Source organism: Schistocerca americana, chromosome 11, assembly GCF_021461395.2.
Source record: "Schistocerca americana isolate TAMUIC-IGC-003095 chromosome 11, iqSchAmer2.1, whole genome shotgun sequence".
NCBI lineage: Eukaryota > Metazoa > Arthropoda > Insecta > Orthoptera > Acrididae > Schistocerca > Schistocerca americana.
The window spans coordinates 180,313,611-180,330,318 of record NC_060129.1 but is presented as its reverse complement, the minus strand read 5'-3'; the positions used below and the strand labels follow the sequence as shown (position 1 = coordinate 180,330,318).

Sequence of the window (16,708 nt, the reverse complement as noted above, 5' to 3'; positions counted from 1 at the left end):
GTTTCTGTTTCATTGTTTCTGATTTTATTTACAACTGACCAGGAAGTATTTGAAATGTTATCTGAATGTCGTATCTGTTGGCTGATTCTTTCTGATTTTAATCTCCTGACCTCTTTGTGGTACTTATATTTGTACTGCTCGTCGAGTTCTTTATGTAACTGAGTTAGTCAGTCTATGTAAGCTACACATTTCCCATTTTTTTCTTTTAGATCTTTTGCTTTAAAATCTAATGGCGCAGGTTTTGATTTTGAAGGCCGATTTTTCTGGATACTCACTTTTTTTAATGGCATGGCTCTATTTATGTGCTCAGTCATAATTCCTGTGAACATGTTCCATTTATTGTTGACATCAATGGTAGTCATAACTAATTCCCATTATTCCTGGCTTAAACTGTGTCTTAGTGTAGCAATGTCGTTTGCAGATAATATTCATCTGTTCTCATACATTTTTATTGGTTTGAATTTGATATTACAATTTAGCACTAGTGTTGGCCCTAAATGATCTGAGAGGTGACCATTTATTACATCTGTTGATATGATGTGGTCATAATTTGTGAGGACATGATCAATTAAACTACTATGTGTGTTAGATATTTTATGGGTACTAGTCCAAGAAGATCTTTAGCCCCATAAGACAGGATAGAATCTGTAAACCATTTGCTTTCCTGACCATCATGTAAAGTGCTGATGTTCAAATCTTCCAGTAAGACAAGATTTACACTTCTACAGCCTGATATTCATTTACTTAAAACTCCCATCAAGTGATTTCAGAAATGCATCGAAGTTTCCACATGGGGATCTGTATACACCTATGACATGGAAAGGAACAGTGCGAAATGTGATTTTAAGAATTGCTATTTAGAAATCTTTGTCAACACAGAAATTGTTTTCCCAGAGCACTTTTTCCATGGTGGTTCTTGAGTAGATGGCAACATCACCACCTTTACTGTGTGTTCTGCAGTGGAACATAGCTAGGTTTTAGCCTTCTAATTTGCAATATTGAATGTTGTTCACTGCTTTCTAGTGTTCTGCAACTATTACTACATGTGGAGATAGCTATGCGATAAATGTTTCAAAAGCATGTGTTTTGTTTCCTGAACCTTGTACATTATAATGAAAAAGTGATAAATCATTCTCATGTGGACTGGTGTCAGCTCGAGGCACATATGAAACACACACACACACACACACACACACACACACACACACACACACACTTGCATCTGGTGTTGGGCTGGTGGAAGGTTTTACTGTCTTAAAAAAACAAGTTGCAGCTTGGGAAATGAATGCATGTATGACCTCATCCTCACACGGTCCACCCTCTAAACATGTGCTGTGTACTTTGTACCATGCATCTGAACAGTAAAACTGAGACATGTACATCAGTATTATGAAAAGGGTAGATATAGTGGAGATGCTGAGTCACAGACAGGTACAACAAAAAGACTGATTAAATAAGCTTTCAGTCAAAAGGCCTTCTTCTGAATTACAAAACATATACGTGCATATTCACACAGATGCAACTCGCACACACATGGCTAGTTTCTCCAGCTGCCGAGGCTGTGGTCACGTGTGAGCAAGTTACGTTTGCATGAGTGTGTGTGTATATGTTTTCTAATTCAGAAGAGCACCTTTTGGCCAAAAGCTTACTTGTTTAGTATGCGTCTCAACATTCTGCTATACGGTGAATCACAATCTATCGCTTTCACAAAGTTGGCATTATTCCAGCCTGGATTTTTCATTGTTCGATTTAGACATTTACATCACATACACTTAAATATCTCAAGAAAATGCCGTCTCAGAGTTGTAGGTACTTCCTGCAATAGACCAGAAATTACTTCATTATTCACTTTGTAACAATAAATGAACTAATGGCCACCTCAGCAAAACATTAACTATGTAACGGTTACTGTGAGGAGTCCCACAGTCAAGTGGTTTACAAACAGTAAGTATAGTGTGCACATTTTAATTTGGTCGATTTTAAATATGGGTGCAGGATGTGGGATAACAAAGTGTCACTGGGCAGACGAGTGGTGCAGAGCAAGCATTTTTATAAGAAATTTCTATACTTAATGATGCATAATTAGCTTTCTTTCCTGTGAGAAGGAGTTGTAGGTCGTGCAGTGGTACAATATCTCAGATCTGCAGTTGCACTGCTGAGTGTACCTATATCATGAAGTGATTTGCCACACTGATGGTGTTCATAATACTGGTTACCCAGAATATCTTCTTACGGTCACCTTTTCGTCAATTCTTGTAGCTGTGGACCTGCCTGTCAGTGCCACTAATTGTACCATGGAACCCTACCCCCATCTGCAGAGGGTCGAGGCCATAAGACTGCTCGTATTCTCTAGCGACTAGCTACGAGATCGTGTAACAAGTCGTTAAAGAACTCTCCGGTATTTAACATTTATCATAAACTATTACAATATCAATTGAACAGTTCACTCATTTATAACATGTTCGCAGCCAACCTGGACACGGTAACTCATCAAATGATGGTATTACATAATAGGGGCTATACCTGTAGCTGCTTTTGTTCTGAGCCTACACCACTGTCACCAGACTCCTTCTTCTCTCGAGTCCACAACATCCCCAAAGCATGACCGCAAAGTGTAAATAAGCGTCATGTCGATGCACTGTGCTCACATTTCACCCTTTGTGCCTCAATATACACTGACAGAAAAAAAATCGTAGAACTGAGAAGGAATTATGCGACATAAATGAAAGTTGGTAGGTGTGTTTCTACATCTGAAAGATTACGTCAGTTCAAATTTTGTGCCAGTCACATACGAGTAGCATTAACCCATTACTGGCCAAAACTCTATCGGATCATTTTTTGCAAACTTTTATACATAAATACGTTACATTGAGTGATTAACTGAATAAAAAGTTGTTTTGAAAATTTTCAGTTTATTAGAACAAAAACTACAGACCGTCCCATTTTTGGGACATTGGCCACATGCGCTATCCAAATTCACAACCTTATTCTCCATGCATAATAATGTAAGAAACACCACAAACAATAAATAAAGACTGTTTTAATATTTTTGAATGTCTATTCACTATGAAATGAAGCAAAACACTTGTTGTGTACACCAACATTGCACCTATCACAATTTTTTTTTTTTTTTTTCAGAAGGCACATCTCTTCTGTGTTCCGGCACAATGAAATGATTTCCAGGATCTAGTTGTACATCTGTGGTCACCTGCCCTCCCATCAATTTGCTTCCTTGTGGTCCTCAGCATTTTGGTACTGATTCTGTTTTCTTTGATAGGTAAAACATCACTATTCTCCGTCGGACATCCAAACGTGAGAGCTTCTCATTAGAGTTAGCAATTTGGTATGCATGCCATGTGTTTACTACGCAGATATCTATCATCTGTGTGAATAATGGCCACCACCATTTCTTTGACCTTATCCTCACCCTATAAAGTGATATCTGCTTGTCCAGTAGATCTATGCCACCCATATGGGCATTGTATTCTTCAATGAGATGTGGCTTTGTAACAGATATTTCCTTTTCCTTTGCCCGTGAGTATCTTTTAGTTTAACTCAGAGGAGTAATAGTACTGTAATTTGTCGCTACACATACTGGTTTGTTGTCACTCCATTTCACAAACGGAACTTCGTTCTCTTTGTCAAATGTGTAGTCATAGAATCCTCGTTCCTTTTCTTTTGCCATTCTTTCCGAGTCAATCAAAGGACATGCATTAGTTCAGATCTCTCTTATTGTTCCTGTAGCTTTCATTTTACTCTTTCAGAGTGTGATCAGTGTGTCAACACTGGTGAAAAAGTTGTCAAAGAAAAGCTTATAATTTGGATACTCTGATTCTGGAATCATGCTGGTTAGTTCATTTATTACCCTTGCACCTAAAGGCTCCTGTTTGTTGTCAGTCTTGCCACAGTATGGCGAAAAATTATGAAGAAAGCCATTGGAACTTGTAAGACACCGGTCCCAGCAGAGGTTCAAGTCCTCCCTCGGGCATGGGTGTTTGTCCTTAGGATAATTTAGGTTAAGTAGTGTGTAAGCTTAGGGACTGATGACCTTAGCAGTTAAGTCCCATAAGATTTCACACACATTTGAACATTTTGTAATACACCAAATTTTATATCCAAATTTGATAGGCTTTCCCCTCAGAAACATTTTAGCTTAATGTTTACCATAATAACGTACCATCATTTCATCAATTGAGAGTTCTGAATGAAATATGCCAAATTTACCAAATTCCTTTTTCGGCATTTCAAAGTACAACCTCAGTTTGAACATCTTGTCATTTCTGTATATTTTGGAGCTGTCATTGAGATGAATGAGTCTCTTTATTTCCCGAAACCTATTTCTTGACGTGGAGTTGAAGACTAAAGGAACACTGACATCAGGAGCCTGTTCCCAGTACATATTCTCATGGGGAAGCTTATGATAACCACTCAGAAGTAGTATGCCAATAAATGATTTTAGTTCTTCTTTGGTTAACAGAAAAATTTATTTTGTTATGTTGGCAAGCATAGATTTCGCTTTGTTCAATAATAGTATCCATTAGTTTCTCACAAAAAAAGTCCTCAAACACCTGGGGCACTGTCTTATTTGCTAGACATACCGCAAAATAATATTCATTGCTCTTCCCTGGTTCACTAGTGTCTGTGTACGTCGGTTGACATTTATACCACATACATTTATATTTTTTTGTCGATAACATACCACTTTCTGCTCCATCTCCAAACGCTTTCCTTCTTTTGGCTTCTGTAGGTACAACTGTAGCATTAGCTTCATCTCGGCTGGTTATGAACCCTGGAGTACCAGCTACATCTTGTGCAACAGACTCATTGTTCAGTACATTTTCGTCAATGCCTTCTTCATCTGTTATTACATCTGCATCTGGTGGAATAATTGCCAATTCTACGTCATCATCTTCATCGTCACTCTCTTGATGGTTCTCTAGTTCTGCAAGAATTTCTTCAGGTTTAAGTCCATGCGGCATGTTTTTATCCTGTTGGAATTGTAAAATTTGAATAGAATATGAAAAAAAGCAGATATAAAGAATGTAAAATGCAATCCTTCTCTGCATAATATGTGCATATAAGAATACGGCACACCAACAATAAATTATAGTGTAACATGCCATTGTCCCATTATTGGGACGCATAAAATGTATCGATATTGCACTAACTTGAAAAAATCTGAAGTATACTTAATCTTACACGGACATCCATATGTTCATAACAAACACGCCCAGACAACTTAATCACAGCTCACTGTCGTCCAGGTACTACCAGCAGACATACAGTGCTGTCAAGCGCCAGAACAAAAAATCGGCAAGTTTATAATTTTCCTGACGTGAAGTACTTAGAGAAAAGTTATTTATTTTACATTTACAGGCATCGTAGCAGTTAGCTGAACCTACAGGCGCAACAATGAAGGCTAAAAGCTCCATTGCTTACGTGGAAATAAGTAAAATATATGCGTCCCAAAAAAGGGACAATGGCCAGTAATGGGTTAAGAACACAACTACAATGATGCACATCAGATTTGCTTTAAATACACACTGTAATGATTGTGAGTATTAGTTCTCTTTGAGAGTGGATGTGGTGAGTTGACGTTTGTCAAGAATGCCTTTACGATGACAAAGGTGCCATTGCCACCCGTCATCACCTGCGACTTCAGTGGTGTCAAGTGAGACCTCACTGGAGAGCAGGTTGGAGGTCTGTTGTGTTTCCTGATGCAAGATGGTTCCACATCAGTGCCAGCGATGGTTAGAATGAGGCCAGCTGAGGAAGCAGGATGTAAAACTGGAGCGCCGCTTGCTGGAACTCCCAGTGGGCAGGGCAAAGTCCCGAGGGCGTGCAACCAACCTGTCTGCATGCCAAACACACTGGCCCTACACCTAGAGTTATTGTCTGGGGTGTGATTTCGTATGACAGCAGGAGCACTCTTGTGGTTATCACACACACACACACACACACACACACACACACACACACACACACACACTGACTGCAAATTTGTACATCAATCTGGTGATGTGGCCTGTTGTCCTGACATTCACCAACAGCATTCCAAGGGATGTTTTCCAGCAGGATAACGTTTGCCCACATACTGTTGTTGTAACTCTACATGCTCTACAGTCTGTCAACATGCTGCCCTTTTCTGCTCAATCACCGTATCTGTCTCCAATTGAGCACATATGCGACATCACTGTTACGACAACTCCGGCGTCATTCACAAACAGCATTAACCATTCCTGTATTGACCGACCAAATACGACAGGCGTAGAACTACATCCCACAAACTGACATCTGGCACCTGTACAACACAATGTATGCTTGTTTGCATGCTTGCATTCAACATTCTGGCAGTTACATCAGTTACCAATGTAACAGCATTTCATACTGCAATGGCTTATCTTGCGCTTACATTAATCTGTGATCTTACAATGTTAATCACTTAAATATGATACCTAGACAAATGTATTGCAAAAATTTCATTACTCTACATTAACTATTTCTTGGTTTTGCAATTTTTTTCTGTCAGTTTAAATCTAAAAAATGTGAGGACAATTGGCAATCCCTTTTACACTACCAATTAAAATAATGTTTCTCAAGAACATTTTTCATTGGTACAGTAGAAAGAAGTGAGACGTGTTGCTGTATCAAATAATAACATGTACCGCTGCACGAACATCTGCAATGCTCTGAGAATTGCTTCGTCATTCTATATAAAAATAAATAAATAAATAAGAAAAAATAAAAATGTTGGAAAGAAGCAGTGTCATTGACATATTGATTCATGGTTTACTAAACCAACTATAAAAACTAAATATCATTTATCTTTCAACACTTTAAAAATGAAAGTGTTCAAACAAATAGTGTTTCGTTCTAAAGTTCAGTTAGGCACTAAAGTTTACAACCCTGTGGAAAGCAAGGGGGGCAGGGGGGGGGGGGGGGGGTTCTACCTATTACCTGCCTGCACTCACAAGTAACAGTCTCACGAAGATTGGGAACCTCTGGTCCAGTGAAAGAAAAATTCAAGTCTTGCTATTGCTCTAGAAATGCGGTCTGGTTATGAGCGAATAAAAGTTAAACACGGTCAGCTGCTATCATAGCGAAATATAAACAACTGTCTGATGCTGTTATTTTAAACTGTAGGCCAAACTGCAAAAGTTATCTTGATGCTACCAATAAACATTCCCAGCAAGAATCTGCACACAAAGAGGAGCCTACTTATATACAAGTATCTAATTTAAAATGTTGCATTGCGCATATGTTTGTAGCATCTTTCTTTTACATTTGGTACTTCAGTTGCTATGGGTTTATTTATCAATTGCCAGTTTTTATCTGTAGTTCACTGTTGCTATTTCAATTTACATATGGTCATTCTGTCATTTGGAGATAGTAAGAGGGGCTGTGAATGTTAGAAAATGGAGTGCCACGTGGTGAAATTGAAACATTTTCGACATATTATTCTGTTCGAGTTCAATACAGGGATGACAGCAGCAGAGGCATCCAGAAAGAACACTGGACACAGCATGGCAAGAAAATGGTTTTCTCATTTCAAGGAGGATTGTTTTGACATTAGTGACTCATCACATTCAGGAAGATTTTTTATAAACGTCAATTCCAGTAGCATCCACATTAGCGTATTCAAGAACTGGCAAACATGATGATCTGTGATCATTCCACCTTCTTACAACATTTGCACGCAATGGGAAAGGTTAAAAAACTAGGTGCACAGGTACCGCACGTTCTCAGCCAAAATCACAAAAATCAGCAGGTGCCCATATGTGCATCTCTGCTGACTTGTCATCAACTGGCTCGTGAACAGCACTGACCATTCATATTCTGTATCATTACTGGTGACCTGAAACAGTATCGTTATGCTAACATAAGGAACAGAAAAGAATGTTTGAGGTCAAACACTGCAGGGGCTCCCCTTGCAAAGACCCGCACACACCCACAAAAGATAATGATGTGCATCTGGTGAAACAGCAACAGTGTGGTGTACTACGGATTGCTTCCCCGATGTGTAACCATCACCGCTGACATTTACTGTCAACAACTGAGATATCTTAAAGATGCAATCCGAGAACAGTGATCAGGGCGGCCCCATGAACTGATACTACTCCATCGTAACACCCACCTGCATTCTACTACACTGATAAAAAACATTAAACAGCATTTGGATTGGGAAGACATTTACCATGTGCCTCATTCATGATACAGCTGCAGACTGTAGATTAAAACTGAAGAAACGGCAAAAAGGTGGAAATTTAAGGAGATGGGACCTGGATAAACTGAAAGAACCAGAGGTTGTACAGAGTTTCAGCGAGAGCATAAGGGAACACCTGACAGGAATGGGGGAAAGAAATACAGTAGAAGAAGAATGGGTAGCTCTGAGGGATGAAGTAGTGAAGGAAGCAGAGGATCAAGTAGGTAAAAAGACGAGGATTAGTAGAAACCCTTGGGTGACAGAAGAGATACTGAATTTAATTGATGAAAGGAGAAAATACAAAAATGCAGTAAATGAAGCAGGCAAAAAGGAAAACAAACGTCTCAAAAATGAGATCGACAAGATGTGCAAAATGGCTAAGCAGGGATGGCTAGAGAACAGATGTAAGGATGTAGAGGCTTATCTCACTAGGGGTAAGATAGATACTGCCTACAGGAAAATTAAAGAGACCTTTGGAGAAAAACGAGAACCACTTGTGTGAATATCAAGAGCTCAGATGGAAACCCAGTTCTAAGCAAAGAAGGGAAAGCAGAAAGGTGGAAGGAGTATATAGAGGGTCTATACAAGGCAATGTTCTTGAGGACAATATTATGGAAATGGAAGAGGATGTAGATGACAATGAAGATGAAATGGGAGATATGATACTGCATGAAGAGTTTGACAAAGCACTGAAAGACCTGAGTCGAAAAAAGGCCCCGGGAGTAGACAACATTCCATTAGAACTAATGACAGCCTTGGGAGAGCCAGTCCTGACAAAACTCTGCCATCTGGTGAGCAAGATGTATGACACAAGCAAAATACCCTCAGACTTCAAGAAGAATATAATAATTCCAATCCCAAAGAAAGCAGGTGTTGACAGATGTGAAAATTACTGAACTATCAGTTTAATAAGCCACAGCAGGAAAATACTAACGCGGATTCTTTACAGACGAATGGAAAAACTGGTAGGAGCCGACCTCGGGGAAGATCAGTTTGGCTTCCATAGAAATGTTGGAACACATGAGGCAATACTGACCCTACGACTTATCTTACAAGAAAGATTAAGGAAAGGCAAACCTACGTTTCTAGCATTTCTAGACTTAGAGAAAGCTTTTGACAATGTTGACTGGAATACTCTCTTTCAAATTCTGAAGGTGGCAGGGGTAAAACACAGGGAGCGAAAGGCTATTTACAATTTGTTCAGAAAGCAGATGGCAGTTACAAGAGTCGAGGACATGAAAGGGAAGCAGTGGTTGGGAAGGGAGTGAGGCAGGGTTGTAGCCTCTCCCTGATGCTAATCAATCTGTATATTGAGCAGGCAGTGAAGGAAACAAAAGAAAAATTCAGAGTAAGTATTAAAATCAAAGGAGAAGAAATAAAAACTTTGAGGTTCACCGATGACATTGTAATTCTGTCAGAGACAGCAAAGGACTTGGAAGAGCAGTTGAACGGAATGGACAGTGTCTTGAAAGGAGGATATAAGATGAACATCAACAAAAGCAAAACCAGGATAATGGAATGTAGTCAAATTAAATCGGGTGATGCTGAGGGAATTAGATTAGGAAATGAGACACTTACAAAGTAGTAAAGGAGTTTTGCTATTTAGGGAGTAAAATAACTGATGATGGTCGAAGTAGAGAGGATATAAAATGTAGACTGGCAATGGCAAGGAAATCGTTTCTGAAGAAGAGAAATTCGTTAACATCGAGTATAGATTTAAGTGTCAGGAAGTCGTTTCTGAAAGTATTTGTATGGAGTGTAGCCATGTATGGAAGTGAAACATGGACGATACATAGTGTGGACAAGAAGAGAATAGAAGCTTTCGAAATGTGGTGAATGCTGAAGATAAGGTGGGTAGATCACGTAACTAATGAGGAGGTATTGAATAGGATTGGGGAGGAGAGAAGTTTGTGGCACAACTTGACTAGAAGAAGGGATCGGTTGGTAGGACATGTTCTGAGGCATCAAGGGATCACCAATTTAGTATTGGAGGGCAGCGCAGAGGGTAAAAATCGTAGAGGGAGACCAAGAGATGAATACACTAAGCAGATTAAGAAGGACATTGGATGCAGTAAGTACTGGAAGATGAAGAAGCTTGCACAGGATAGAGTAGCATGGAGAGCTGTATCAAACCAGTCTCAGAACTGAAGACCACAACAACAACACATCAAAAACCTTCAAGGAACTTCCTTTCCACATGAAAATGCGCTCTGAACACGGCTCAACAGGTTCATCGCTTCAAAAAAAAGTTCGTTGCAAGCCAGTTCCTAACCAATACAGCACAGAATGACACTTTTAATAGAGATACAGCTGCAGACATAAACAAGCTTGCTAAAGAATTTCGACTAAATTATACACCTGTGACAGAAACAAGTTACACTATGAACTTCCTGGCAGATTAAAACTGTGTGCCATACCGAGACTTGAACTGCGGACCTTTGCCTTTCGCGGGCAAGTGCTCTACCAACTAAGCTACCCAAGCACGACTCACGCCCCGTCCTCAAAAATGGCTCTGAGCACTATGGGTCTTAACTTCTGAGGTCATCAGTCCCCTAGAATTTAGAACGACTTAAACCTAACTAACCTAAGTACATCACACACATCCATGCCCGAGGTAGGATTCGAACCTACGACCATAGCGGTCACGCGGTTCCAGACTGTAGCGTCTAGAACCGCTCGGCCTCTTCAGCCAGCCCCCGTCCTTACAGCTTTACTTCTGCCAGTACCTCGTCTCCTACTTTCCAAACTTTACAGAAGCTCTTCTGCAAAGTTCGCAGGAGAGCTTCTGTAAAGTTTGGAAAGTAGGAGACGAGGTACTGGCAGAAGTAAAGCTGTGAGGACGGGGCGTGAGTCGTGCTTGGGTAGCTCAGTTAGTGGAGCACTTGCCCGTGAAAAGCAAAGGTCCCGAGTTCGTGTCTTGGTCGGGCACACAGTTTTAATCTGCCATGAAGTTTCGTATCAGCGCACACTCCGCTGCAGAGTGAAAATCTCATTCTGGAAGTTACACTATATTAGTCTTACAAACAGTGAAACTGCAGTACTTTCCTCAATCAAACGTATGACAAGTGTAATACCTAATACCCAACTCAACAGGCATGACAAATGAGAGCTAAATCCTAGTATTACTTTATTTAATAGTATACTTGTCTCTGTGAACTTCAATAGGAACAAATGCATGACAGCTTTTAATACTGCAGCTGAGACATGAAAAGGTTCCTCTGAGTTTTCCACAATTAATAAAAAATATGACAAATCTCTGAAAGGACAAAGCTCACATCACCTGATATCTGTGAAAAGAAACAAGTGCCACTGCCAAGAAATCTGACCAATACACACTAAATTTATTGATATTTTCTTTGTACAGAGCTATCAAAATTATGGCTTTTTCAAACACCAGAAACAACAGTGCTACAAAAATTACACTTGCAAAATATGTTACACACTAAAACTGTTGCATCTTGTATCCCCTTTATAATTTATTACTTTACAGCTGTTACACTACTGCATCATATCACAAGCAGTGTCATAAAATTCACTGAATGAATATAAATTTTTTTTCTATCACACAAGATTTTAATTTTGTATAAAACCAACCCTCTTGCATGTCCTTCAAGAATTTGATGAACCAAATCAAACCACTGATGTACATGCTATGATCTGTCCTTTTTAATTTTGTTCTGTGCTGGAAGTAGTTACATTTTGTCCTGGTATTGTGACCATATACTTCACTGCACTTGATAACATCAGTTAACTGATTCAAAAATGTAAGTACACTAGTTTAAATAAATACAACAAAGACACTCCCGTGCAAAATTATGCACAGGAATGACTTTTGCTCAATGTGTCATTGCCATGTAACATAGCTCAATGAAACTTGGACCATATATATAGAAGACAACTGACAGAAATATGCAATGAGACAAATAGAAATAACCATTTTATTCAAAAATAATAATTACACTGAAGTCACTGTGATTTATGATGGTCCCCTGGACATTACAAAAGACAGAACATGGTTCTTAATATGGTCTTTGACCACCACAGACAGCAATGTGTGCTTTGCAATAAGCTGCGTAGGGGTCTCAATGTTGGTAAGGAGTTCTTGTGGTAGGATGTAGACTGAACATTTAAAAAATATGGTAAATCATGGGCATCTTTCATAAATTATATTTTAGTTTCTGTTGTTGCATTCAGCAGTGAAAATGAGTTTTACCGTTTGGCTGTGAGGATTGTTCATATAATAATAAAAAAGACTCGGGTAGTCACTGAAACAGATGATACCTTACAGAGACAGGATAAAAAACTGGTAAGTAGAGACGATTGACAGCAGCTTCTGTAAGGAGTGCAATCGGCTGGCATTTGATGAAAGAGTGCACAAAACCACTGTACCTGGTGAATTAGTTTATGCAGATGTTTGCTGACCAATAAAGAAATTTATTTGCAGGCTTACTGATACTTTGATGTTCTTAGAGACAATTTTTCCAGTTTCAAGGTAAAGTAGCTTTTGCAACACAAAGATCAAATTAAAAGTTACCAATGTTTATTAAAATGACAGATTCAAGCTGAAGTCACTGTCAGAGAATTAAGATGGTGGCGAGTGTAGCGGGACTTTGAATTTCGCCGCGCTACACTCGTTCCCTCAGATATAAATTATACCGTCGCAGTGGTATGAGCGCTCGACGGCAGAGAAAATACTAAAATTGTAACTCTTTTTTTTTCCCTATCCGTCTATTGTCTCTCGAGAGCGGAAGCTTAATGCAGACGTAAAAAACTTATTAGCTAGTCTTGATATGATTAAAACGAAAAAACTTATTAATGTGTAGACATATTGTGGATGTTGTTATGAAATTCGTAGGATGGAAGTAGTAACGTAAAATAAATTGCATTCAGTATCAAGATGATTCTGAGTTTTATAAATTAGTGACTCCTAGACGGCTGCAAGATTTCGGAGCAGACTTTTCACGCAGAAATGAAGTAGGAGATTTTTGAAGACCTGGACACCGCACGAAAGAAGACATGTTAACTTGGTAAAGGATGAACTCTTATCTATGCCATTTCCCCCTGTCAGTTACATTTTCAAATAATTTTTGTAGTGGAAATTGGTTTGACTTTTGCTCAGAAACACTACAAGGACCACCCCAAACAATAGCTTTTCTGAATCACGAAGTCCGATAACTATTCTGTAATACGAAGTCCAATTTGCATTTCATTCTTTCACTTTTTTTCACGGTCATTAACGATTTTATAACCCCCTTTTTATTCACCTTTTCTTCCCATATTTTCAACCTTTTCTTTTCTTCTCTTTTTCTTTTTTATTAACCACTACATGAGGAGTCCCATAATAAAGATATAAATAAATTTGCTTACTCAGTTGGGCTATAACATCCAACTACTACACTGTACACTATATAGCAGAATGGAACTGGTGAGTGCAAAATGTGATCCTATGTGAGATGGCACATTCTTGGCTTTGCTGTGCCAAACGTCTACCACACGCATTGTGGGGTGAGGCAGTTTCGGATGCAACACACACACTGAATCAGACTGGTCCTACAAAAATTAAAGGTAATGTTCCAATTGCTCTAACCTCTCCTGAAGAGCATCAACAGATTAAAGATATATGAGGTTTGGTGTTAAATCTTGAGAAGGATTTGTTGTTGGTTATGATAATTATGAGTAACATTTTCTATTTTCCTGAAATGAATTGTATCTGCATATGCAAAGGTGTAGCCCGCAGCTCGTGGTCGTGTGGTAGCGTTCTTGCTTCCCAAGCCCGGGTTCCCGGGTTCGATTCCCGGCGGGGTCAGAGATTTTCTCTGCCTCGTGATGGCTGGGTGTTGTGTGATGTCCTTAGGTTAGTTAGGTTTAAGTAGTTCTAAGTTCTAGGGGACTGATGACCATAGATGTTAAGTCCCATAGTGCTCAGAGCCATTGCAAAGGTGTAAAATCAATTGTAAGCAATTACAGGGTTGTCAGTATATCAGAGATGGGTGAAAAGGAAGCAGTTATAGAAACTGAATGTGAAAAATGTTGATTTTTAAGAGGATAGTCAACAAGACTGTATGAACTACAATGCAGTTGTAAGTAACAAAAAGATTAGCAACCATTTGTATGAGAAAGTGGGACAAGTTGAGAGCAACTAAGAAGCAAGGACTGAAGACAAGGCATACCACAATTTATGTGAACAGCGAAATTAGAAGAAACCCTAATGTTCCTGTGAAGTTTCAGCCAAACAACCAAGGATGGTGCTTCATCGCGAGATAACAAGAATTACAAAGAAGCCGTGCAGACAGAAAAATCTGAAGAATGGAAGAAAGCGATGGAGGAAGAACTGAATTCTGTGGGGGGGAAAAAAACATGGAAACTAGTTTACAACACTAAAACAAATACTGATTGAAAATTAATGGGTTTTGCTAGAAAATTAAATGCAGTTAACGAAGTGGTTTGATGTAAAGCTCCACAGGTGGCAAATAGATAAAATCAATGATTAGGAATAGATTATGTTTATACATTTAGCCCTGTAGCAAGATTTGAGAGGATGAGAGTCATGTCGAGTGCTGCAGTTCAACATGACTGGTGTCTAAGACAATTTGTTGTAAGAACAGTATTTCTCAATGGTATTTCGAAGGAGGAAATTTACATGTATCAACCAGAGTGCTACGATGGTTGTACCGGACTTGTATGTCAATTCCTGGAGTCTGTATGATTTGAAGTAAGCCTCAAAATGCAGTTTATAGGATAGCTGTTCAGATCCAGGTATGTCCCATAGTAAAACCCTGGTACTGATGTTTTTAATGTTAATGGTGGAATGGGTATGGGCTCTACTGACACAAAAACTAAATTAATGGAACAATTGGGTGAATTTTTTTAGATCACCACTGAAAATATTGATTACTTCCTGGGCTTACAAACCAAGAAATCTGACAGCTGGATTTAAATAAATCATACAAAGAAAATTTTAGAAAAACATCTTTACCAACTGAAACAGGCTGGATACCGGGAGGGTCATCTCCTTTTAATAATGCTGTATTCTATTGAGAAATAGTTGAAAATTTGATGTTTTTAACAGAAGGTACAAGAACAGATTTATCAATGCTGTTAAACATGCTTCTGGAGTTACAAGACTCACCAACAAAGGCACATTTTGCATTGCTGGAACAAATTCTTAGAAATCTTATTTTTAACAATCACAGATGGCATTAAGCTTCAGAAGAGTGAAGACAGTAGTACTGAAGCATATAGTGAGGCTGTTCAGGGTGGGAACAAACATACAAGGATCAACAAGTAGCGTCCTACCCAAGTTTCAAGGAAGTCCAATTGTGCTGAAGAGTAAATTATAGCAGTGTGTTGCTCCTTCTTCAATGGAGGCAGAATGTGTGGCTGCAGGGGAAGCCTCTAAATCACCTGTTTGGTTGGATAACTTTTAAAAGGAACTGCAGCTGATGATACGTCCTCAGTTCCCATTCACAAATAGAAACAGTAACCAAAGCATTACCAAATTTGTTAATGGATCAGGATTTTATAAATGATCACAACACATACAGACACAATATCATTATATTAGTCAACTAGTTGATGAAGGGAAGCTTTAGAGTGAACTGCACACCAACCAGCAGACATTATGATCACAGGATTAGCATAATAAACACTGAAAAAACTGTAGCTATGGATATACACACAGCACAAACAAAAAATCTGATGAAGATACTGGCAGAAGTAAAGCTGTGAGTACCGGGCGTGAGTCGTGCTTCGGTAGCTCAGTTGGTAGAGCACTTGCCCGCGAAAGGCAAAGGTCCCGAGTTCGAGTCGCGGTTGGGCACACAGTTTTAATCTGCCAGGAAGTTTCATATCAGCGCACACTCTGCTGCAGAGCGAAAACCTCATTCTGGAAACATCCCCCAGGCTGTGGCTAAGCCATGTCTCCGCAATATCCTTTCTTTCAGGAGTGCTAGTTCTGCAAGTTTCGCAGGAGAGCTTCTGTAAAGTTTGGAATGTAGGAGACGAGATACTGGCAGAAGTAAAGCTGTGAGTACCGGGCGTGAGTCGTGCTTTGGTAGCTCAGTTGGTAGAGCACTTGCCCGCGAAAGGCAAAGGTCCCGAGTTCGAGTCTCGGTCGGGCACACAGTTTTAATCTGCCAGGAAGTTTCATATCAGCGCACACTCCGCTGCAGAGTGAAAATCTCATTCTGGAAAAAATCTGATATCACCCAATCTAGAGCTACACAGACAGACAATTGCCAAAACAGCCCGTACCAAATTTCTTGGACTTCATCTACAAGACAACTTGTAATGAAAAGCACATATTGAGCAAATGAACAAAAAATTAAGTACTTCTTGTTTTGTGCTGCATACATTAAAAAATTGTACCAGCTACAACACCCTTCAGTGTGTATATTATGCAGTTGTACACTCTCACCTCCGGTATGGGGTTATGTTCTGGGGAAATTCTGGAGATGCCATCAAAACATTCAATATTAAAAAAAAAATTATAAGAATAATGAAAGG

General features: G+C 39.2%; 1 protein-coding gene across 1 annotated transcript in view; it reads right to left on the bottom strand.

Annotated features, from left to right (window-relative positions):
• Positions 1 to 16,708, bottom strand: part of LOC124553892 (poly [ADP-ribose] polymerase tankyrase-1-like) — a 55,925-nt gene that overhangs the window by 35,481 nt on the left and 3,736 nt on the right. The window contains exon 2 of the mRNA XM_047127909.1: positions 4,700 to 4,988. Within this exon, the coding sequence (XP_046983865.1) occupies positions 4,700 to 4,979 (280 nt within the window). The 5' untranslated portion in view covers positions 4,980 to 4,988. The remainder of the gene's footprint in view (positions 1 to 4,699; positions 4,989 to 16,708) is intronic.